Source organism: Microcaecilia unicolor, chromosome 3, assembly GCF_901765095.1.
Source record: "Microcaecilia unicolor chromosome 3, aMicUni1.1, whole genome shotgun sequence".
NCBI classification, from domain to species: domain Eukaryota; kingdom Metazoa; phylum Chordata; class Amphibia; order Gymnophiona; family Siphonopidae; genus Microcaecilia; species Microcaecilia unicolor.
This window is the reverse complement of record NC_044033.1, coordinates 265,810,681-265,836,677: the sequence shown is the minus strand read 5'-3', so window position 1 is coordinate 265,836,677 and position 25,997 is coordinate 265,810,681. Positions and strand designations below refer to the sequence as shown.

At 40.4% G+C, this 25,997-nt stretch overlaps 1 protein-coding gene across 1 annotated transcript in view; it reads right to left on the bottom strand.

Annotated features, from left to right (window-relative positions):
- SLC22A3 (solute carrier family 22 member 3) overlaps window positions 1–25,997 on the bottom strand; it is a 173,621-nt gene that overhangs the window by 28,892 nt on the left and 118,732 nt on the right. Inside the window, exons 6-7 of the mRNA XM_030198062.1 lie at window positions 16,704–16,801; window positions 13,901–14,115 (exon numbers count right to left, since the gene is read on the bottom strand). Coding sequence (XP_030053922.1) covers window positions 13,901–14,115; window positions 16,704–16,801 — 313 coding nt within the window. The remainder of the gene's footprint in view (window positions 1–13,900; window positions 14,116–16,703; window positions 16,802–25,997) is intronic.

Sequence of the window (25,997 nt, the reverse complement as noted above, 5' to 3'; positions counted from 1 at the left end):
AGGGTGCACAGGCGCACTCCTGAAGAAGCTACAAACCGTCCAAAACACAGCAGCTCGACTAATCTATGGAGTGTCAAAGTTCACCAGTTTCAGTCCACTTCGTGAGAAATTACACTGGCTTCCTGTACAAGAGCGTATAACTTTCAAAATCTGTACCCTACTCCACAAGATTCTCTACAGAGCAGCCCCAGCGTACATGGATGCCCTTGTCCACCTACCACCAAGAAACTCACTCAGAACTGCCCATTCTTATTTAAACCTCCATTACCCTGCGTGTTCAAAACTGAAGTATAAAACCATGTATGCTTCCACCTTTTCATACGTCAGTACTCACTTGTGGAATGCACTACCCAAATCAGTGAAAACGGTTCAGGATTATCTGATTTTTAGGAAGTCATTTAAGACCTGCTTATTTGAGCAAGCGTACCCCGCAGATACTGGCCAACCTCACTGATCTCAGGACACTGCCCTTATGGACTAACCCATTTCTTTCTCCTTGCCTCTCTGCCCTTGCCTATCCCTTACCATTTATTGTGCTCACCTATTTGTAATTTAAATGTTGTAAGCCACATTGAGCCTGCCAGCGGTGGGAAATTGTGGGATATAAGTGCTGTAAAATAAATAAATAACTATCCCCAAAATACTGGACACTTACCTTCACTACCACATGTATTTGCTTCTGAATATCCAAGTGGAGGAATGGTTAGTGTAGCGGGTTGTGCACCTGGGGAACTGGGTTTATTCCTGCTGCTGCCTGATAGTTAGCAATGGGTGGAGATTCTGAGGAACCAGGTTCAATTCCCTCTGCAGCTCTGTGTGACCTGGGCAAGTCACTTAATCCTCTGTTGGCGCAGGTACAGCAGTAGTACAATGTACTACTTAGACTGTGCACCCACTAGGGATGGACCCAGCACCTGTAAAATGAGAACTGTAAACTGCTTAGGTCTAAGCAGTATGAAAATATGTGAATGAATGAAAATCCAACCAAACCCCTAAGATCTTAATTTTTGAGCATGGATCAAGAACTTAATTTCATAATGTAATCTTGGGACAAAGAAAAGACATGCGGGGCTCTCTGATCCAAAGCATTTCTATTTTGTCAGTGTTCGACTTAGTTGCAAATAACCACTACTCTACTATATGTAAATAATGAATTGTGCAGGTAAAATATCCTAAGGAGAATTACTGCTTTTTAAAAAATATTTTTGGGTGTGGCCATGTCATGGGCAGAGAGTGGTGCGGAAGAGTTAACCAGCTAGAGTAGTTAGCATCACCTAAATAGGAGACGGTAAGTACTCCTGTATTATCTCTATGCAGGTACTGCACGCTAATGATAACATTATCACACAACCTGTATTAAATTATATTTTTGAAAAATCCTCCCAAAAGTGTTGCGTTAAATTTCGGCTTAGTGCGTGGTAAAATCCTGTATTACCACAAGTTAAAGTTAGATATTATAATGAACAGATGTAAGTTTAACTTTTACCATAAGATGTCAGTATTATCTTGATGTTCAGACCGAACCAGCTTACTGGGCAGTCTAGACCAGGGGTTCTCAACCTAGTCCTCAGGACACACCCAACCAATCAGGTTTTCAGGATATCCACAGTGAATATACATGAGATGGATTTGCATGCAGTGGAGGCAGTGCATATAAATTTATCTCATGCATATTCATTGTTAAAACAAACCACAGTACTATAACATAAGTGCATGCCCTGCAAATTATAACTTTTTCATGACTCTTTCTTTCCAGCTAGGGTCCTTTAGTTCAATTTAACAAGATGCTGCTGGTAATCACTTTGTTTTTGTCCTTTAAAGTTCACCAATAACCGTTATGTCATCATCTAGCTTATTTTCGAAAGGGAAGGACGCCCATCTTCTGACACAAATCGGGAGATGGGCGTCCTTCTCCCGAGGTCGCCCAAATTAGCATAATCGAAAGCCGATTTTTTTTTGCATCCTCAACTGCTTTCCGTCGTGGGGACGACCAAAGTTCACGGGGGCGTGTCGGCAGTGTACCAAAGGTGGGACGGGGGCGTGGTTAAGAAATGGGCATCCTCGGCCGATAATGGAAAAAAAGGGCGTCCCTCGTGAGCATTTGGTCGACTTTATTTGGGCCCTTTTTTTTTCATGTCCATGCCTTGAAAAGGTGCCTGAACTGACTAGATGACCACCGAGGGGAATCGGGGATGACCTCCCCTTACTCCCCCAGTGGTCACCAACCCCCTCCCACCCTAAAACAAAAATTAAAAAACATTTTTTCCAGCCCTATGCCAGCCTCAAATGTCATACCCAGCTCCATCACAGCAGTATGCAGGTCCCTGGAGCAGTTGTTAGTGGGTGCAGTGGACTTCAGGCAGGCAGACCCAGGCCCATCCCCCCACCTGTTACACTTGTGGTGGTAAATGTGAGCCCTCCAAAACCCACCAGAAACCCACTGTACCCACTTGTAGGTGCCCCCTTCATCCTTAAGGGCTATGGTAGTGGTGTACAGTTGTGGGGAGTTGGTTTTTGGGGGGGGGGGGGTTGGGAGGCTCAGCACCGAAGGTAAGGGAGCTATGCACCTGGAAGCAATTTGTGATGTGCACTGCAGTGCCCCCAAGGGTGCCCAGTTGGTGTCCTGGCATGTGAGGAGGACCAGTGCGCTATGAATGCTGGCTCCTCCCACGACCAAATGGCTTGGATTTGGTCATTTCTGAGATGGGCATCCTCGGTTTCCATTATGGCCGAAAACTGGGGACGACCATCTCTAAAGTCGACCTAAATGTTGAGATTTGGGCATCCCCGACCGTATTATTGAAACGAAAGATGGACATCCATCTTGTTTCGATAATACGGGTTTCCCCGCCCCTTCGCTGCAACGTCCTTGGAGATGTATGCCATTAGAGATGGTCATCCCCATTCGATTATGCCCCTCTATATTATAACCCAAGAGATCAGGACAACAGAATCATTTCTGAGGTGATTTATTGAATCACCTCAGAAATTTGTCTGTTGTCCTGGTCTCTTGAGTCACTGGCTCACTTCCCATTGTCTTTTTGCTGTTGATTTCCCTTGGGATTTTGGTGTTCGTCCACCTCTGGTGGACTCTTTATCTGATCATATTATAATCCACGCTGAAATGAGAGTAACTCCACTGGTTTAATCTGAAAATGATTTATAGATGATATTTTTCTAACATGGCAGGGTGGTATCAGTGAACTTAGGGGGTTCCTTGATTATTTAAATGTTTGCAATCCGAATATTAAATTTACATCAAACATTGGGAATCGCTCAATAAATTTTTTGGATATCACTATTGCTCTGGGACCCTGAGGGTTTATGACCCAATCACATAGGAAAGAAATAGATAGGAACACGCTGTTACACTTTCATAGTTTTCACCCTAGTCAGCTGAAAGAAAGCATCCCAGTAGGCCAATTTCTTCACAGGCTGCAAATATAAGGCAATTATTTATTCAGAGAGGTTATTAAAAAAAAAGGAGTTAATAAAGCATTTAAATGGGCCACTAATGTACAAAGAGAATGATTGTTCCATCAGAGACCCCCCCCCCCCCCCCCAGGAAAATTTGTATCTAACCTGTGTTCTTCCTTCTTTTTTTTTTTTTTTTTATGAAGTTCATCAAGTTAAATCCATTATACAAAACATTGGGCAATTTTAGGGTTACATCAATAGTTTAGGGAATTAACCAGGTTTGCATACACTAGAAGCCACAATTTAGGTGACTTGTTTAGTTACAGCAGATATATAAGAAAAGATGACAGAAAACCCCAGGGAGAGGTAAGACATTTTAAATGTGGAAACTGTGTTATTGTACTTTTTGCGTGGAAACCCAACAGATACAAATTCCATATTCAAGTAAAAAATTCTATTTCAGGAGTAGAACTAATTGTAATACACAAAATATGGTCTATGGTATCGTTTGACCATGTGATAAATGGTATATATGGCAGATGGTGAGACCAATTAAATTGTGACTAGTTCAACATTTAAGCAATTTATGTCTGAACCGACAGGAGGCACCATTAGTTTAACACTGGTTGCAATTTAATCATTTACCAAAGGATTTAAAGTTTGTAATTTTACTGTATATCCAAACCATCAGAGGGGGTGGTATGTCTCAGATGTTGTTGAATAAGGAACAAAAATTAATTTACTATTGGCAATCTGTGGAACCAATGGGGTTAAATAAGGAAGTTGATTGGTCAGCATTGGGATGTGGATGAGGTATGTGTGTATAAATGTAGAGCACTAATTGTCTGAGGGTAATTGAGACGCCCGGTAAGGAAGGTGTCCTTACTGGGTTTTGGAGGAACACCACAAGCTGCCTGAGTAGGTTTTCAGGATGTATAAGGTAAAAGGTTGTTACGATGTTTAGATAAAAAACCATGCCAAAACATTTCACAGGACCCCACAGTCATGCACAAAGGAAAGATATTCAACATAAAGGAATCTTTCACATGCTCATCTTCCAATGTGGTATATATCACTCAGTATAAAAAATGTAACAAAGGTTGTTATATTGGAGAAACAGGCCAGATGCTTAAGACAAGATTCAATTTACATAGTCATCACATGAACAATACTGCCAGTAGGGCCCCAACCCCGGTTGGACAGCACTTTACAGAACCAGGACACCGTACCAGTGATTTCACAGTGAGAATACTGAAAGGTTACTTTAAAACAACACAGGAACGTAAAACCTTTGAAATCAGAATGATTGAATATTTTGACACCCAACAGTCAGGACTTAACAAAGATCTGGGTTTCCTAGCTCACTATAAACCATGAGTTATATTTCACTGCTTATCACCTTCCCCTCCCCTCCCCTCCTCTCCCCACAAACATCCTGCTAGACTATGGAATGCTTTGACATCCCTATACACATCTCCTACCCACCCTGCTAGACCATCTATGAGGGACTGTTAAATACACTGTCAGCTAACACATTTGCTTATTTCTGATCTGATGAAGAAGGGCAACCTTCGAAAGCTAATCAAGAAATGTATTAAGTTATGTCCAATAAAAAAGGTATCATCTTATTTTCTTTTCCATGATAAAAAATTTAAATAGTGCTGTGGAAGTAGATGCATTAAGAATAATTTTTGTATTTTGGCAGTCTTAGCTCCTGATGATGCCGAAAGAGGAAACACGGCACTGTTTTAAGCTTTGACACACAGCTTAGCTGGAGTGGGAGACCACGTTTTTTTTTTTTTAAAAAGGAATGAGCACAATAGCACAGTGCAAACCCGCAAAGATTCAACATTGCCAAAAGGTGAAATCTCAGCTTGACAAGAAAAAAATATATGAATAAATGAAGATTAAACCAGTGGAGCTACTCGCATTTTAGCGGGTGTTATAACATGATGACAGCGGTTATTGGTGAACTTTAAAGGACAAAAACAAAGTGACTACCAGCAGTGTCTTGTTAAATTGAACTAAAGGACCCCAGCTGGAAAGGAAGAGTCATGAAAAAGTTGTAATTTGCAGGGCATGCATTTATAGAACTGTGGTTTGTTTTAACAAGGGAGGATTGTTAATAAAATTTATATATTAGATGTAACTGACAGTAAGTGGTTATTTTATGAGTAGGTTTCAATTAGGCTACCACTTTACTTAGACTGTGAACCCACTATTATGCAATTCATATTCTTTGTGGATATCCAGAAAATCTGACTGGGTGAAGAACCTCTGGTCTAGACAGACTGTATCGTTTTTTACCTGTTGTCATCTGCTGTGTTGCAATATTACTATGAACTGTTGAGGTGGGAAACAGAGAGACTGCACATTGGAGCAATAGCACTAGCAGAATAATTTTACAAAGAAAAATGTATATATTTGGATAGAAATAAATGAGAAGAATCCAGCTTATCAGCACTCACAAACACCCAAAAACTTTTGAATGAAGGTTTTCATGTATCTCACCAGCTAATCACAGCAAATCACTTATTGTTTAATGGCCCCTTCTACTAAACAGTGCTAGCAATTCCTGGTACGGCAATGCAGACAAATAGGCTTCGTCAGCATAGGCACCCGGTATAAGAGGCTTGGGGAAGCTCAGGTCCGCTCACTTGCAAAATCTTTTACCTGAAGTTGTGATTTTCCTCTCTCCCCTGCCCAAGTCACTCTGCAGCAATGCTCACTAAGGCAGGCATGCTCTGCTGAAGTTGCTTAAAAGAATACAACCAGTGCTATATATGTCTTTGGTGTGGGAAGAAGTTCTCATTCGGGGTGAGCTTGAAGTGAACAACATTCAAATTAAAGAGAACAGGTTTGGAGGGAGGTGTGCAAGTGAGACTGGGGAGAAATAAAAAAATAAATAGTGTAATTGTTAAAATCTTTAAATGGTTCAAAGTTTTTTTTTCTGAGCATATACACCGAGAGGAGGGCATGACTGCAATGATGTGTGCATAATTATCAGGTAACCTGGGATAGCTACAGCTAAAAGCCATTTCATTGGCTGATGGTTCCAACAGTATGTTCAAAGAGGAAGTTTAGCTGACATGTGTTGACAGAGCTGGTAAGTGAAAATCTGATTGCTTTTTTTGTGTTTGTTTTTATAGGAAGAGTTTGTGATATGTGAAAATACATTTTGCTTTAATGAAGTTGCTAAACTTTAGAGTCAGAGACTTATCAATGAGGGATACATACAGTGCTTTTTTTGTGCCGTCACTGAGTAGGGAAGGCTCAAGGCTGGTTAAGAGTGGCTGTCTGAGGTGTTCCCACTTCCTTCCCAGACCATAATAATTTGAGGAAATTGTGGCACGCAGCACACGTTGGATTTCAGGAGAGGTAGGTGCTAACTCTGAAGGGTTTAAGTCAAAATAAAAAAAATTAATATTTTGTTTCATGCAGATCTCTTGTGTTTAAACATAACTACATGGGCTATAAGCCCCCAATGCTTTTGGTTTTCCTATATTTTGTTTGTGATGACTTATACTGTGCCAAAATTGAAATTTGAAAACTCTTATCTCTATCTGGTCATTAAGTAATTGCTTTTTTTTTTGGTTGTTTGTTGTATCAATATAATTAAGAAAATATATATTTATGAGGAACATTTGAACAAATGATGGAGGACTATCTCAAGAGCTTGGACTTGAAATAGCTGTGCGCTATAAGAGGTCTGATAGCTTGCTTTATGGGCTGTCTGATGCCCTCTGTAACAGTGGTTAGCATATATGGGTTTAAAAAAGGTTTGGACAAATCTCTGGAATTTGTAGTATGGAATGTTGCCACGATTTGGGTTTCTGCCAGGTACTTGTGACCTGGCTTGGCCACTGTTTGGAAAACTGGGTGTGTAAGTTGATTTGTATTTAAGTCCTTTGCAACTTGGGTAGTGGAGATTGATAGGTTCGTGATGATTCAGATGTGTTTCTGGTTGGTAGGTCTATCATGTATCTCGGGGCTTCGCCGAAGATTAATTTATGAACTAGGGTGCAGATTTTGAAAGCGATATGTTCTTTGATTGGGAGCCAGTGTAGTTTTGCACAGAGGGGTTTGTGGATTCCCAAATATAAGCCTGGCTGCCGTATTTTGAGCGGTCTGAAGTTTCTTTAGGATTTGTTCTTTGCATCCCGCGTAAATTCCATTACAATAGTCGACGTGACTTAGTACCATTGATTGTATCAGATTGCGAACTATTTCCCTCGGGAAGAATGGTTTCAGCCGTTTGAGTTTCCACATCTTCATTGTGGATTTCGCTTGGCTCTCTAGTGTTAGGTTATGGTCCAATATGACACCGAGGATTTTCAGGCTGTCTGAGATAGGGAGGGTGTAATCTGGGGTGTTGATACTTGTGGGGTTGTATGTGTTGTATTGGGATGAGAAGATGAGACAGTGTGTTTTTTCTTTATTGAGTTTTAGCTGAAATGCATTAGCCCATGATGTTCAGGCTGAGCTTGATTTTGTTGCTGATTTCTGTTAGGTCATGTTTGTATGGAATATATATTGTGACATCGTCTGCATATATAAAAGGATTAAGGCCTTGGTTGGATAATGCCTTGGCTAGTGGGGTCATCATTAGGTTGAAGAGGATCAGTGATAGTGGTGATCCTTGGGGTACTCCACAATCTGCTTTCCACGGAGATGATATGTTGGAGTTTGATTTCACTTGATACGTTCTTGTGGTTAGGAAACCCTTGATCCAGCTAAGTATATTTCCACCTATTCAGTGTTAAAAGGTCTGCAAAGTAAAATATGGAAAAACTCATGCTCCACCCAACCCATATCTGAGCATCTGTATGCAAAATACAAAGTACAATCTGTTCAGGCCATCACAAACCACAATTACTGCATCATTCAGTAGACTTGGAAGCAGTTTTTTTAAAGAGTAAATCCAGTAGATCTTCTTTCTAATACCTCCCTGATAAAGATCCTAAAGTTCATGACACAGTGGACAGAAAGGTTTATTCAAAAGCAATGTTAGATAAAAGAATAATTGCTTACTAGCTGCAAATTTTGCACTATAACATTCTTAGTTAAATAAGGTACTACATATACTAGCTAGTAATGTTTCAGGATATCTTAACAATATTTAACGCTTCATCTGATTAAGAACACCTATGATATGTATATGTATAACACTGCCTTGCAGATTGCAGCTGTCTCCATAGAAGCTTGCAGAACAGTCTGGCTACATACTTCTAGGCTTCATGAGAAGCTACATGACCAGTTTGCTAATGCCCTGTGTCAGGTGGGAACAAGGTTAAAAATGCTGTTTCTCAGGTTAAAGAGGACAGTTCTACAATTAAAGAACTTACTTTTCTTTCCGTAGATTCCACTACAACTTACAGAAAATCAACATCTTCATAACTTCATAGACATTATCCTTCTCAACTCTATCCTCAGTCATATTTTAAAAGGAGGTACCAGCCTTAATCTCAAATAACTCAGCCTCACATTTCTCCTCAGATCTTGTTTCAAAGACAAAGACCACAGGAGTGGAAATCTCACCATCTACTTCCACTTCAACTGCAAAGAAGCTGCCTAGTTTTTGACAACTATAGAGTTGGGGGTCGCTTTCACTTCTTCCAGGAAGCATGGCAAAAAATTGCCACAGACAAATGGGTTTTGAAAATCATCGCACAAGGGTACAGGATATAGTTCAATCTTCTCCCTCCAATTTCTCTACCCTCACTCACAGCCCATCCTCCTTATCAGTGTCAAATCTGACAGGACAAGATTATGTGTTTTGGATGTATGTCATCCTTCAATTGTAAGAGCTTTGAAAGAAAATTCTGCAGTACATATTACCAACAAAATCGTTTGAAGAGGGTGTGATACCTGAATCACTCAAAATAGTGGTTTAGCAGCAGCTTTTTTTTTTGAGTGATTCAGGCACATGAGCCCTTACCACTAGGCCAGTGGGTGGCAGTAAGGACTCAGGCCGTAAATAGTCATGCGCTAGTTTTAATATTAGCGTAGCATTAAAAACAGCCTTTTTCCCAGTCACAGTAAAAGATGGCCCAGTGTGCGCCTAAAAGACATGCCCACACTACCGCAGGCTACTTTTTACCACAGCTTTGTAAATGGACCCCTTAATGTGTAACTTATTCTATGAGGCCCATTTCTCCTTCAGCTCTAGAAATATAGTCCTGGTATACACTGATTTTTATAGACTACCTCATGAGCGAAGAGGAGGTTTCTTGTTCATCTATCCAATTTGTCATGATAAAGTTTAAGAGGCCAGTCCACAATTCCAAAGCTATATGAAAGTACAGGCATCGCAAGCTGGTTGATGGCCTGTACATTATTCTTTAATGTTAAAGCACTTTTTAGTATCAATTTCACTCTCCTGTAATATTCTCTTAGAATTTTATGCTGGACTGTGGCTGCTTCCTCTACTCCTAGATATTTATATACCCCTTTCTGTTCAAGTTCCTTGATTGCACAATCACCAATCAATTTTTGTCCCAGGAATGTCACCTTAGCACATTTATCCAGGCCAAAAGTCATCCTGATGTTCTCTAAAAAGTTGTAGTTTTTTTTTTTTTTTTTTTACAAAATGGAGGTTGTTCTGCCAAATGTTGATCGCTGGAACTATAGATCTTCAACTCGAGAAACAGTAGGTGTGATGTTACCTCTGGATCTTTGCCAGTTCTAGGATTAAGTCTAAATCCATAGCCCAAAGAGTTAAGAACAGTACTCAAAGAGTTAATGCTATGCAAAACAAGAGCGGTGACGAGGAATGTCCCTGAAATATTCCTTGCTGGATCCTGATATTAGGGATGCCGTGGTCCATTTTCAAACTGGAGATAGAGTGTGGTTTGCTACATTTTCATGGTGAAGTTAATGTACTCAATCAATTTAGAGTTTACATTGTACATTGCAAGACAATTTTATTATCCAGGCATGTGGGATATTATCAAATACTTTCTTATAATCAATCCATGCTACACTGAGGTTTATACTTTTCTTAGCATTAGCCATAATGGCTTTAGTTAACAAGAGCTAGTCTTTCGTTCTATATGCTTCTCTCTTATTACCCTTCTGCTGTATTGCCATGATGTTGTAAAAGTGTATATGATTTTTTTTATTGTTTTTGCAAATAACAATATGCAGTGTGTATCTATCTATCTATCTATCTATCTATCTATCTATCTATCTATCTATCTATCAAGAACAACAACATGGAATAATACTAATATTATAAAGAAATTATTCAGCAGTCATGAAATAAAAGAATACTTCAAATTAAACAAAATTATAATGATATTAATATTATTACCAGAAATGAGGAATTACATCAATGGTGAATAAAAGAAATAGAGTTAATAGTTATCCACCAAAATGTTAAGTTTAAAAGGTTTGCTGATTTCCAATTGGCAAGAATCATTTGCAATGTCAAAGCAATAAGAATATCAAATAAAATAGTTTGCCCTTAGTTTAAACTATCAGTAAGGCAAGAGAGCAATATACAATAATATCATTATTGAGGGAGGATGAAACTGGTAAAACTGTTTTGATTTCATCCCAGACTAAAACCCAAAAAGTATTGGTTTGTGGGCTTAGGTATTTCATATGTATGAGATCATCCAATTGTAAATTACAATTATTGGCACCAAGACATGAACGATGTAATTTTACTTGGGATCCAAATGGCCGTATGTATTAGGAAATACATTGATTAAATTAATAGATACAGTAAGGCAAAGGATGATACTAAAAATTTTGGACCAATCTTCAACAGTACATTTCCATTGAGTATCAAGTTGCCATGCTAACTTAACACTACTTTAAAGATTGTACATTCTAGCTCTTAAGTCTTTGTAGAATAATGATGTCACATACTGGCTCCACCATGCACCGCTGACTCCCACTGCAGTTCTGCTGACTCCCACCATGTTCTTCCACAAACCGCTGATCCTGCCACGCTCAGAGGCGGCCCGCTCAGCTGACTTCCCATGTGCACAGGCACGGACGTTCCATTGGTGGGCTGGCTCTGGTGGTCTGTTTTTGGGTCCTGGCTGGGGCCATTTGGTGGTCCCAGCACCTCTGGGGCGTGCTCTTGGCTGGGGTTCTCGGGCATCTCGGGGTGGATCTTCACGGTCGGGGTGGAGCTCTGATGTCAGATGCCTTCCCTTTTTTATTTCCTACTTCTTGCCTCACTTAGAGCCTCAGTATTGGTCTTCCACTGTGTTCTGCCTCTGCGTTGCGAGTGTTGCTTTTGCCTGACTCTGGCTTGTCTTTGATGTCCCAGGCCGATCCTCCTCTGCAGCCAGTGAACTCCGCCATCTGCAACAAGGGTCACTTACTTTAGGGAACTGTGCCATTCGCTTCTGGACATTATAATCAGAACTTTGATGGAACCAGGAGGCACTAGTACCCATCTTCTGGCAAGGCCTTCAAGGTAGGATTAAGGATGAGCTGGCTGGTCGGGAGACAATGTCTACCTTAGATGATCTTATCGCCCTCTGAGTCCAGATTAATGTGCAACACCAGGAGCGGGTACAGGAACGTAACATAATGAGGCAGCTACTACGCCTGGCTCCATGGTTTCAATGTCCCATGAATTCTTCCCCTTCCTCTTCTGCTGCAGAGGGGAGGATGGAAGAACCTATGCTCCTGGGCCGAAACTGATTGTCGGAGGAGGAAAGGAAGCTTTGATGAATTCACAACCTGTGCATGTATTGCGGGGAAGCAGGATACTACGTGTCTGCATGTCCTCAGATGTTGGGAAATGACTAGGCCTAGGGTCTTCAGGAGAACAATGGGATATGGGCATGGGTTCCTTTCTCTACAGTCCACTGCACTGACCACTAGGCTACTCCTGAGATCTGCTTGCTGCTCTAATAGGAATGGCCATCATATCTGAAGCTGTCAAAGAGCCTGGTATGTACTGTGACTGTCACCTCTTAGGGGGCTTGGAAAGGGTCAGTGACCACTGGGAGAGTAAGAAGGGGTTATGCTTTAGTCCCTCCAGTGGTCATTTAGGGTACCTTTAGGTCCGTTAGTCACGATTGAAACAGGTCTAACCAAAAATGTCTTAATTCTGGCCCTAGACATTTTCATTTTGTTCCATTATTGCATAAAAATGTCTATCTTTTGGTCCTGCCCAGGTCCCACCCAAAACATGTCTCCTTGAAATTTGGACAAACTGTGAAGCAAAATGTCTAAACTTGGGGTGTCAAAAATCACAACTGGCCATTTTTTAGGGAAAAACATCCTTCTGCCACATTGTGACGTTTTTGGACCTTTTTTTTTTTTTTAAATGAGCCTCATATTCTGTCAACATCTATTGCAGCGAACAGCCTATAGATCAAAGGTAGACAAGTTATTGGTCTGTAATTTTTGGGAAGGTTACTTGTATCTCCTTTGGAAACAGAAATGTTCTTCCTGTTGTAAGCCAATGTGGTGTCAAATTTGCCTGGCTGATGAACTGAGTTTTGCAGTTTGTCATGTCTTGGTGAAGGGATTAGCTGTTTCAGCCAAGAACTGGTTATTCCATCTGGGCCAGGGTTCTTCCAGTTTGGGGCTCTTTTTAACCGGTTTTCGAACTCTTTTGTTTTTACGTCATGCCATTCCATAGTGGTAATGTTTACTTGCTTATATGCAGGGATGCCATTCTGCAATCTTAATTATGCTCTATAGAGTCCTCATATAAGTTTCTCTAGAACGTTTCTATCTGAGCTTTATTTGGTAGTATTTTCACTGTACAGATGTTCTTTCCCAGTTCCTTGTGGAACTGTTGAGTCTTCTGTAAATACTGTATTTTGATATCTCTGTTTTCTGTTTCTTCATGTCTTCACAATGTTTGTGCATCAGCTGTTACTTTCAATTTATTATTGGAGCATATGACGCTTTATAAGTCCAGATATTTCATCAGTGAGTGTGCCAATACCAGATATGATTTGTCTGAATGGGTTTCCAAGCTTATGGATCTTAGAAAGCAGAGCCCACAAAAGGATGGTTTGGAATAAGTTTTTATACTTGCTCTAGAAATGTCTTGATAAGATTTTTAAATTGTTTTTTATAATCCTTTATGGTTTCCTTGGTCATTTTTCAATAGTAATACTGTTTGAAATCTGTCTATGCCTTTCTTCTATATATTTTTGTGTGTCCTGATTACTACAGAGTTTCCTTATTAAGATACTTCCAACACAAGGCCCCAAACTCTCCTAATTCGGCCAACAGAGGCCCTGGCTCCAACAACCCTGCTCCTGTGTACTTCTTCCACTGCCCCAGGTACATTTAAAATTTCATCCATACATCTATATATGCACAAATCAGATCAATATACTGCCTGATTGTTTTGAATTTGTAATTCCTGTAATATGAATCATTACTTTATGGTGCAACTGGGAACTCTTACAGCCAGATTGCTTATTGTACCCTACTTCTGAACATGTGTGTGGGAGTGACCTGTTAAGCAGACATGAATGACCTCTTGGTACCATACCTTCTGATAAGAAAGCTGTGATTAAGCATGCCACTCCAGCCCCAAGATTGCTCAGTGCGAAGGGAAGACGCCGACCAATGCGATCAATTGTCAGTAATATTAGGATAGCAGCAGGCAACTCCACTATGGCTGAGATGAAAAAATCAATGTAGAGACTTCCTGATACAATTCCCAAGCGCATGATGAGCCCCTGATAAACTATGGCACTTGTAAACCTAAACAGAATGAGAAAATGGTGTTGTGTTAAGGTAATAACTGAATCACAATTGGTAAGGTGCAACCTATTTTAGTTAAATGTGTGTAATGGCAGAAGGCATCTACCTTAATAAGGAAAACTGTGATGATATGTGTGCATCTCTCCAGTCTTGTGTTGTTGTATTGCCACCACAGTGTACTCCTTTGTAAAATTTAAGTGTATATGTGTAGGGAATGCAAATGGAGGGACAACTGAATTTCTCCTTTTGACAAACAAAATAAAACATGGAAAAGAACATAAGATGATACCTTTTTTATTGGACATAACTTAATACATTTCTTGATTAGCTTTCGAAGGTATTAAGTTATGTCCAATAAAAAAGGTATCATCTTATTTTCTTTTCCATGTTTTATTTTGTTTGATTTCTATTGATAACCTTAAGAGTGGACTAACACGGCTATCACACTCCTCTCCTTTTGACAATAAATTTTCTAGAGTTCTCTACATTGTACCTTTCATGGAAACATTTGTTCTGTGAATTTCCTGGGAGGTATACAGGGCAAAAGTTTTGGTTTATTTGCCCCTTTTTATCAATTTTACGACTTATTTTGGTTTCACATATTTGCATTAAAATTTTTTTGAAAATGTTTTAGAACTTTTTAAACAAATGCAAATCGACTTTACATGTGTTAATCTATTGGTTCATATGCAGTGAATAATTTTGCATGTACTAAACTTATTAACAAATCTCATCAGCGACCACTCAATGTCTTCACACACTGAGCTCATTCAGAGCATCACATATAAACTTAGGGGCCCTTGTAATGCGTGCCCCAGGTGGTATTTCTGAATTTGGCATGCACCAAAAACACGCGGTAAAAAATATTTGCTATTTTCTGCCGCGTGACGCTTACCCAGGGGTAAACAGCAATGTCCATGCAATGCATGCCTACCATCCAGGTAGCATGTGAGATCTTACTGCTAAGTCAATGGATGGTGGTAAGGTCGCAGGCCAAAAATGGACACACGCTGGTTTTTATTTTGCGGCACGTCCATTTTCTCACCCCTTTAAAAAAAGGCAATTTTTTCCAGGACGCGGTAGAAACTGACCCGGTGCACACCCATAAGACAGTCTTGCACTGCCGCAGGCCACTTCTTGCCGTGGCTTAGTAAAAAGGCCCCTTAGAGCCCTATTTACTTAGGTGTACTAGCATTTTTAGCATGTGCTAATGCTAGAGACACCCATAGAAATGTCTCTAGCATTAGCGTGTACTAATTTTAAGCCCCCGCTAAAAACGCTAGCACGCCTACAGCGCGGCTTAGTAAACAGGGCCTATTATATAACAATAATATGTATACTTTGTGTGATTTTCCTTCAAAATGTGCCAATAGAGGAAAATATTTAAATGGACTTCAACTCAAAGAGGCTTACTGATCTTAATAGCAGGCACTCTCTACTTTGTCTTCATCAGTTGAATTATATTAGTACATAAGCACTGCCATGCTAGGAAAAGACCAAAGGTCTATCAAGCCCAGCACTCCATCTCCGACAGCGGCCAATCCAGGCCCCAAGAACCTGGCACAATCCCCAAATTTAATAACAATCAATGGACTTTTCCTTCAGGAATCTGTCCAGACCCCCTTTAAACTCAGCAAGGCCAGCTGCCGTCACTACCTTCTCCGGCAATGAGTTCCAGAGTCTAACCACGCGCTGAGTAAAGAAAAACTTTCTCCAATTTGTTTTAAACCTACCACGCTCAAGTATCAAACTCACTACTTAATGAAAGGATCATTACACATTATTGTTATATTAGGTTTATATGTGATGCTGTGGTAGCCAGTCTGAATGAGCTCTGCATGTGAAGAAAGTAAGTAGCTGACTTGTTGAGTTTGTTTAGCTATACTTGGTGACTGATTGAGAAGCAAAAAGATTTTAATTCTACATTTTTTAATGGACTGACAAACCAAATGCACACTAACATGAAATGTGACATCTTGCAAAACTATTAAAATATCAATTTAATTTCCATTTCTTCAATGACACTCAAATCCGGTCCTCATGAATGACTCTCGTACAAGAACTGGATTTCAAGGAAATGAAAATGTACACTTTAATTATTTAGATTAAATGCATACAAATATAAGCTCATATATATTATTCTGTGTATATAAGTGTATTCTGAAAGCTCGAGTTTGGGAAACTATTTTTTGTGAAAAACGTGTAAGGGTGAAAAGCCATTTTTCATACTTTTTGCTGTTCGTACTTTATAGGCGTGAGGTTATGATTGTCATTCACCTCATGTTTAATGACCACCTCTTACAACTGCCTCCTAAAGCAGACTGCAGTAAAACACAATCTTCAGTGGTATATGCTATAGTAGGTGCCAAGAGGTCAGTTTTGGCAGGGACAAAAGCTAGAAACTGCCTTGCCATGTCACACCACATTTCTTTCCTCAAACAATGTAATTTTCACAGAGCAAGGAGCATAAATGAATAAAAAGTGCCACCTGGTATCTGAATGTAAAACGTTGCTATGCAAGTAGACTAGACATCCAGTATGGATAATTTCTTGAAAAAAAAAAACAACAACCCACAGATCTAACTCACCAAGCATACATAAGAATAAGGGTGCATTTTCTCATTTGTGGAGTCCTGACCAGGTCTAGGAATGATGGATTAGTGACGTTTTCATTTGCAACCACAATCTAAAGAAAAGAAACTGGCTATGAGTGTCAGAACAAAGGTTTAGATTCAATGTAGTTATAACTACTGTATGATAACGCTATAATTTAGTGGTCCTTTAGCTATGGTGCGCTGAGAGATTTAGCATATGCTAACAATTAGCATGCACTAAATGTTAAGATGCCCATTATATTCCTATGACGCGGTAAAACACCGAAGGCAGCTACACTGTCCGGATCACATTTTGCCAAAACCCCTTGAAAAAGCCGTCTTAGCAAAACAGGCACCTGTCGGGGGGCAAGACCAGTACCTGGGACGTGAGATGTACCTGGACTGGAATACGAAGGACAGTAACAACATCAGATAAGTGAATACGGCCAGGCTTGATGTAAACCACACAGCCGATAGTGCCGTTACTAATCTATTCCGACTGCATTGTTTGATCTGCACAAGAAGTATACATAACCACAGCGGTAATGCATAGAAAAGGATTTAGGCTCCGTTGTTGATTGCATGAAAGCTGATGCAGAACAGTGGGAAAGCATTATACTTGAAAAAACAAAGAATTGAAAAAACAAAGAATTTAAAAAATATTTAAAAAACATAAAAATTCGGATATACAGGCAGGAGGGAGGCTGTCAATGATTAAATTTGTCACCATTTTAAAGGTTATACACCGAATGGTGTAGAGGATTTTTATGGTGTTTGCATGAGACTCTCCCTTGAACAGCCAATAGTACTTAGTGGCACATATATACTTCGTAGATCTTTTCTACTGGATGTAGTATTGAACATTATATTCCTATGACCATCTTATCATTTAGCACACGTTAATCATTAGCATGCGCAAAAATCTATTAGCGCACCTTAGTAAAAGGACCCCTTGAGGCAATTTTGTACCTGGCCACCTCCATTTAAGGTGCCCCGAGGACATGTGGTAGGAGTCTATTCTATAATGGAACCTAGGCACTTAGGTTCCATTATAGAATTTATTTATTTTTATTTAATTATTTATTTATTTGTGGCATTTATACCCCGCTCAATAGCAGGTTCAGTGCGGCTTACAGAGTATGGTACATAGTATCATAGAGATAATACAAAGTATGGTACAAAGTATCATGGAGATAACACATTTATAAAGAGTGGGACAGTAGTGTGCGATGTGGGGAAGGATTGGAGTGTGGGCATTGTTTGTGGTGTGGGTTAGGTCCGAGACTTTGTAGGGTTGTCTGGGTAGGCTTGTTTGAATAGGTGAGTCTTCAGCAGCTTTCGGAAGGGTAGGTGTTCGCTGGTTTTTTGGATATGTCGAGGTAAGGCGTTCCAGAGTTGGCTGCCTATAACAGAGAAGTTGGATGCGTAGTAGGTTTTGTATTTGAGGCCTTTACAGTTGGGAAGATGGAGATTGAGATATGTTCGAGAAGAGTTGGACCAGTTCCTGGCTGGAAGATCGATCAGGTTGGACATGTAGCTTGGGGATTCGCCATTGAGAATCTTGTGAATCATAGTGTGGGCTTTGAAGTTTATTTGTTCTTTGATAGGGAGCCAATGTAGCTTTTCTCGAAGTGGTGTTGCGCTTTCGAATCGTGATTTGCCAAAAATTAGTCTTGCTGCTGTGTTTTGGACAGTTTGGAGTTTTTTTCATGATTTGGGCTTTGCAACCGATGAAGATGCTGTTGCAGTAGTCAGCATGGGTAAGTACTGTGGATTGTACTAGATTGCGGAAAGTTTTCTGTGGGAGGAATGGTTTCACTCTTTTCAGTACCCACATCATGTTGAACATCTTCTTCGTCGTGGCTTTTGCTTGAGTGTCTAAAGTTAAGTGTTTATCTAATGTTACTCCTAGAATTTTTAGGTTGTCAGATATTGGGATTGTAACATCTGGAGTGTTCAGGGTAGTTGGGAGCAGAGTAGAGTGTTGTGATGAAAGGATTAGACATTGAGTTTTTTCTTTGTTCATTTTCATCTTGAAAGTGTTGGCCCAGGATGTTAGGATGTTCATGGCAGTGGTTATTTTATCCGAGATTTCTGTGAGGTTGGATTGGAAGGGGATGAATATTGTGACATCATCAGCATAGATGAAGGGATTTAAGCCAGATTTAGATAGGGATTTGGCCAGAGGAATCATCATGAGATTGAAGAGGATCGGGGATAGGGGTGAGCCTTGGGGAACTCCACATTTTGATGGCCACGCAGGCGATATTGAAGATGTTGATTTGACCTGATAAGTTCTGGTGGTGATGAAACTTTTTATCCATTTAATGATGTTTCCTCCGATTCCTAGCTTGTCCAGTAGTTTTGTGAGAATTTCATGGTCTACCATGTCGAATGCACTGGATAGGTCGAACTGCAGAAGAAGTATTTTGTTGCCAATTGAAATTTCTTGTTTGAACTTGGAAACCAGGGTGAGTAATACTGTTTCTGTGCTGTGTGCAGGTCGAAACCCCGATTGTGATTCATGTAGTATGGAGAACTTTTGTATGAATTCGTTGAGTTGGGAGGTTACTCTATTTTCCATCAGTTTGGTTAGAAGAGGGATGGAGGCCACAGGTCGATAGTTGGTGATGTCATTCGCTGGTTTCTTAGGGTTTTTCGGTATTGGTTTGAGTAGAATGTTGCCGTATTCGGCGGGGAAGGAGCCTTGTAGGAGTAGGAGGTTTAAGTGGGTGATGAGTTCAGTAATGAATCGTTCTGGGGCCTTTTTCATAAGATAGTTGGTGCATGGGTCCAGATGGCAGTGAGACTTTGAGAGTTTGGATAGTATTGAGGAGACTTCTTTAGTGTTGAGGGGGGGTGAAATCTGTCCAGTAGCGATCTGCTGGGATCTCTTTGGTATTGGGGTCTAGTTTGTCAAGGAAAGTGTCAAGATTGGTATCATCGTGGGGAATTGTGTTACACAGGTTTGTGATTTTATCGTTAAAGTATTTGGCCATCTGGTCGGCTGATGGGCAGTTTGAGGGTGAGGTTGTTACTGGATTTGTGTAAAGAAGATTCTTTATGATTTTGTATTGTTTTTTTTATGTCTGTTCCAGTGGCTGTGATTTGTTTCGTGTAGTATGTTCTTTTGGCTCATTTAATGTCATTCTTGTATTTCTTTTGTGATTGTTTCCACGCATTTAGGGTGATGTCGTCTTTCGATTTGCTCCAAGTTTTTTCAAGTTTTCTGGTTTCCTTCTTCAGTATTTTTAATTCTTCATTGAACCATGGAGAGGGTTTTTTTCTTTGTGTGTAGTGTTTTGGAGTGTAGCGGAGCAATTTCGTCTAGAATGAGTTTGCATCTGTGGTCCCAATCTGCAAGGAATTGGTTTGAGTTTGGGTCAATCGACCAGTTGTTGTCGAAGATAAGTTGCCAGAAGGTATCCTTTTCTACTCGTCCTCTGGTTTTAATTGTTGTGGGTTCTGGTGGTTTGGGTTGGCCTTTTTTTTTGCCATTGTACGGATAGGGTGGCTTTGTGGTGGTCGGACCAGGGAGATGCAGTCCAGTGGATGTCTGATAGGAGGAAGTTTTGATCTGTAGAATGTTTGAGTGTTATGATGTCGAAGTGGAGTGGCCTTTTTTGTGGGTTGGTTCTGTTGGTGGAAGGTGGAATTCACAGAGTTGGAGGAAGTCTATACAATCCCGGGTGTGAGTAGAGGTGGAGTCTTCTAAATGGAGATTTAGGTCCCCTAGTAGTAGTATATTGGAATTGTTGACCCATGCGTTTGATATGAAGTCCATAAATATGGTTTGGTTATGGTTCCAGTTATTGGGAGGCCTGTAAAACAGTATGCATGTTAAATGGTCGTATAGCATGGGGCTATATAGTTTTATAGAGGCTATTTCGAGTTGAGTTGAGATGGACTCTGATGTGGGTTCTGCGGAGAAGTGTGATCTGTAGATGAGTGCAATTCCTCCTCCTCTTCTGTCTTTCCTTGGCCAGTGTGATATTTTGTAGTTTGGGGGACATAGATCGTTTATGATAGGGTCTTCTGGTTGACGGATCCAGGTTTCAGTGATGAAAAGTAGATCCAGGTTCTCTGAGGTGATCCAGTCTGTGATGATTTCACTTTTATTTACCACTAATCTCGCATTAGTGTAGCCTATTTGGACGGATAGGAGTGGATCAGTGGAGTGGGGGGGATGGGCGAATATTGATAAGTTGTCTTTTTATATGTGTTTTGGTGTTGTTGTGGTGTTGTTAAGGGTGTGGACGATGGGTGGATTCTGAGGTTTTTGGTGGTTTGTGGGGGAATGGATGCTGTGTGAGTGTTCGGGTAGTATTGGAGGGATGATGTCATGGTGACTGCAGTTAATGGAGTTGAGAGAGTTGTAAGCGATATATTGAGTGAGTGGATGGTGAATGTTATTATTAGGATGATCATGCTGATGTGATATTTAGGTTGGAAGGTGGGCGGATGCATGCGGTGTGACAAGCATAACAATAGGTCAATATACATGCAAGTGAAAGATGGTATAGTGACTATGAGTTAGATAGTTGTATTTATTTCTACTAAATTACAGTTTTAGATATATTGCTAAGGTAGGTGCATAGAAGCATCTAAAAGCATTTAGAAGGCACCTAGATAAACAATTTAGTATTATGCTAGGAGCATAAAAAGCATTAAAAGCTAGGTGCATAAAAGTATCCAAAAGCATTCAAAAAGGCACTTAGACAATTTAGTGTTATGCTAGATGCATAAACAGCATTTAAAAGCATTTAAAAGACACTTAGATACTTGTTCGTATTATTACTCTCAGAACTTTTAAATTTAATATCTCTTACGCGCTGTGGTTTTGTCCGTAGTTCTTGGAGACAGTCGGCTGTCTATCCGTGGGGGGATCGGCGGGATAACTCGATCGTCTTACTCCGTTCGACCCTTTGGTGTGGTGCCGCAATAGTCCATGTGTTCCGATGGGTTCGAGGGTGATTTTAAGCCACGTGGCTCAGTAGAGAGAGTCGCTAGATCTCCAGGACGATGGGGAAATCGCGGTCTGCCTAGGTGAGGCTCGTGTCGTCCTTTTCACCTTCCGATCCTCTGGTACACTGCCACTGCAGCCCGTATGTTCTGGTGGCACCGGTGGCTTCCCAATAGTGGCACCTCTACGGTGCAGTGTGGTGGCTGCAGACAGAAGGGGATCCGCACCGGTAGTCAGCGACGGATGTGCAGCACACGGCTTAGATCGCATGGGGGCCTTAGATCCATGTGGTTGTCGGCTGGATAGCAGCGGTCCGATGTGGTTGGATCGATTCTCCCCGTTGGGCCGGTAGTCCGCAACAGCTTCAAAGGCGTCTCAAAACTCGGCGGATTTCCTCGCGTGCAGGTCCGCGTCACCGGGAGGCTGTTCGAGATTCCTTCGGTCCCTCGTTCTGTGCTTCAGGTGAGCCTTCCAGTCGGAGTGGGTGGGGGTTGTGTGTCCTCCAGTGCCGCCTTTCAGCCATGAGGGAGAGATGGGTCGCTTTCCTGGGTTGTCTCACGCTTGTTGGCAACCTTCGAGTGCAGGTCAGGCAGGTATGTGTTCCCTCACAAATCGGGAACACAAATTGGGATCCGATCGGGTCACTGGAGCAGCAGTAGCTCCGTGACCATCTTGTCGGCCGCCATCTTTTCACAGGTAGTATACACCGAACAGAAAATTATGTGTAAAAAAAAATCAAAATAATAAAACATATTAAACAGAACAACATATTCAGCATTCTGGAAACATACACAGCTACTTGGTTTCCAGTTAGCCCTAGCTGCCCAGTGCTGTTGGCTGTGAGATGTTCAGCAGTATAATCCAGTATCAGTATGCCTAAAATTTAGGAACCTGAACTTATACCAGCCAAAGAGCTGGAGTAACTCTGGGCTCCTAAATGTGGCAGGGCTGCACATAACTTTTTTTATTTTGTACGTTATGAACATAAGTGAAAGCCCTGTTTATGCCCCATCCGTGTTCCAAAATAACGAGCAGACCAATGTAGTCCAAAAGAAAGTCCAATGGCATCTTTATTAGCAAAAACAGCAGAGGAGTAAAAACTGCACCCAACTTGGCCAAGTTTTGCGTTTCTTGGGCTGCATCGGGGGCTAAAACTATTGTAGAACCTGATGAATATTAATACCACATCTACAACATACATAAATACCGACTTAAACAAAACAGCAATAACACGATTAGTGACTGCTAATAGAAACATAAAGAACATCAGAATTAAAAATCAATGAATCAAAATTATAATCAAATAATAAAATAATGGCAAAATAATAATTACTCAAAATAAAATGACTCAAAAGATAAAACTGCTCAGACTTAAAAGTGTATTCACAGGGGAACAAAGTCCATAGTACGTACTCAGATGCGTATAATATACTGCTTGCCCCAAATCTGGTACACACTAAGGATAAAACAAAAAGAAATGAGCAATAAAAACTAAACAAATTGAGCGATAAAAAACTACTAATTTTAAAACTACAGAAAATAGTTAATAGGGGAAACATACTGTCTTTCTCCCTCAAATGTAGGTTCTGTTGCCATTTCAACCAGTCTTTATAATCATACAAGTAAAAAAGGCCCGTTTCTGACACAAATGAAATGGGCGCTAGGAAGGTTTTCCTCGGAGTGTGTACGTTTGAGAGAGTGTATGAGAGTGACTGTGTGTGTGAGAGAGAGTGAATGTGCGAGTGTGTGTGTGTGAGAGAGAGAGTGAGTCTGGGTGCGAGTGTCTGTGAGAGAGAGAGTGTGTGTGTGAGAATGAGTGTATGTGCAAGTGTGTATGTGAGACACAGTGTGAGAGAGAGTATGTTTCACACAGATACAGTGTGTGCGAGAGAGAGAGTGTGTGTGAGACACAGACACTCTGTGAGACTGGGTGTATGAGACCAAGAGAGTGTGTGAGTGACTGTGTGACACATAGAGAGCGAATGTGATACAGTGTGAGACATAGTGTGAGAGACAGTGTGTGAGAGTGAGAGAGAGAAAGACAATGACTGTGAGAGAGAGAGTGTGTGTGTATGACAGAGATACCTTCCCCCCCCCCCCTCTCTGGTGTCAGCCCCCCCCCCCCTCCCTCCCTCTCTCTGGTGTCAGGCCCCCCCCCCCCTCTCTGGTGTCTGAGCGTTACTGTGCAGGACGCTGAACTCTGGCTGTGCTTCAAGGAACTGACCAATCCTATTTAATAGAATGCAACTTCAACATTCTGAAGCCGAGAAACCTCGTGTGGTTGGTCACTTCTGCTTGTGACGAACCCGGAAGTACGTGATGTCAATTCAGGAGATGGATACAGAGAGCAGGAATGCCTCAGCCATGCAGTCAGCTTCAGAATGTTGGAGGTGCGTTTTATTATATAGGATGTGCTTTTATGCTTCCTAGTGGTCCCGTGATCACTTAGACAAGTATCTATTAAAATATATTAATTATTGATATTTTTATCCAAAACCTTTAGGAATTATACCAGTAGCTTTTTAAAGATAATTATTCTGCTGTTTTCACATAGAAATGAATAGAGCTGTACCAAATAGCATATTTTACTATTTGGTCAAATATGAATAATGAAAAATATTCAACCGAATAAGGAATACGAATAATGGGCATTGAGCTTTAAAATAACAAATAATAAAATAAGCAACATGAAATCAGATATCAAGTATTTACTTAAATAGGGTTTAGCACAGTAGAGCCCCAGATTATTCATATTTGAATTTAAATCACTATTTGGCCGAATACAAATAATGTATTCGGGGCTGAATTAAATACGAATATTTGGTAAAGCCCAAGAAAATAATATATTCTGTCCAAAAGCAGAACATCTGCTTTAAAAAATACTCAATACACTGAAAAATCATATTTTCTCAAAGATCATCAGAAAGGATGCAAGGGAGTTAAACCACACTGATTTTGCAATTTTCTGACTTCCAGAATGCTGTAAAATGAAGCGAATAAGTTAAAAATGTTATGCATTACAATGACATCATCACATAGTGATAATGCATATGGTGCATTCATGCCGTTTTCATCAATGGAAATTCTTTGAGAGATGCAGGGAAGACGTAAAACTTGATTTTGAGCTTAAAGAATGATCATTTTCCATGAAAAACAGTAGATTCTTGGTGCCCTGGTCTTCAGCAGGTTGTGCAATGATAAGATGAAGTTGATCATTAAAATAAAATAATAAATACATAAACCATGTATAAAACCATATATACATTGCATTAACATATATAAGATGATTTTGCACATTCCATTTCTAAAAAATGAAGTTAGAGTCAAGCTGTACTGTAAAAACAAAACGTATAGAAATGTATGACTGAAATATAAAATACAGCCAGACTAAAAATATTAAATGTAAAGTTATAATGTTACAAATACATTGAGATGTCAAATTCATGGTTCAAGCTATGAGTTGCTGTGGAGGGGCATTTTCGAAAGGTCATCCAAGTCTGAATGAGGACGCCCTCATGAAGTCGGCCAAAATCAGGTAGGTATAATGGAAAAATAGTATGAACGTCCTTAGACATTCCATTATTGCAGCTGAAAACACCCAAATCAGGGACGCCCAAAGTATAGGAAAAATACTGCAAAGACGTCCTTAGTACAGTAACAAGGACGCGTTTCTCACAGAACTGCCGAAGGACGTCCATCTTACTAGGCCGACCTAAGGTCGTTGGAGCTGTAATAGGAACGTCCTTCGGCAGTTCTGTGAAAAACACGTCCTTGTTACTGTACTTTATACTTCTCAATGTTCCTTATATTTTTCCCGTACCTGCATATCTGCAACTATATGCATTGTACTTCCGGAATATGCAGCTATGGGAAATATAAGGAACATACATATTTTATTGTGTATATATGAAGTTCGCACACTTGATAATGATCCATATAAGGAAGGCTCCGCCCATGTGAATACGTACTCATCCAGATAAGGCCCCACATGCGTGACGACAGTCCATGGACGTCCATGCGTGACGGCTGAGGCTGAATAACCGGACTAAAGTTAGTCAGATAAGATTATTTGATTTACTTTAGGATAGCCACAGTTACTATGGCTGGCAACCGTTAAATAACTGTGCTAATCAACCAAAGTTAGACAGTGCCCTGAGAATGCTGCCACAGCTGCCTCTTTATTGGGGCCAACAGAAGTTCAATTTTGTTCACCTGGTAGGCTGTAAGACTCATATCATATCATTACTCAGATGGCATTAAAAGCTGTAGTGTGTGTGAATTGTTCCTCTTATGAGAGTTGAGCTATGTAATTTTTTATGTTTTGG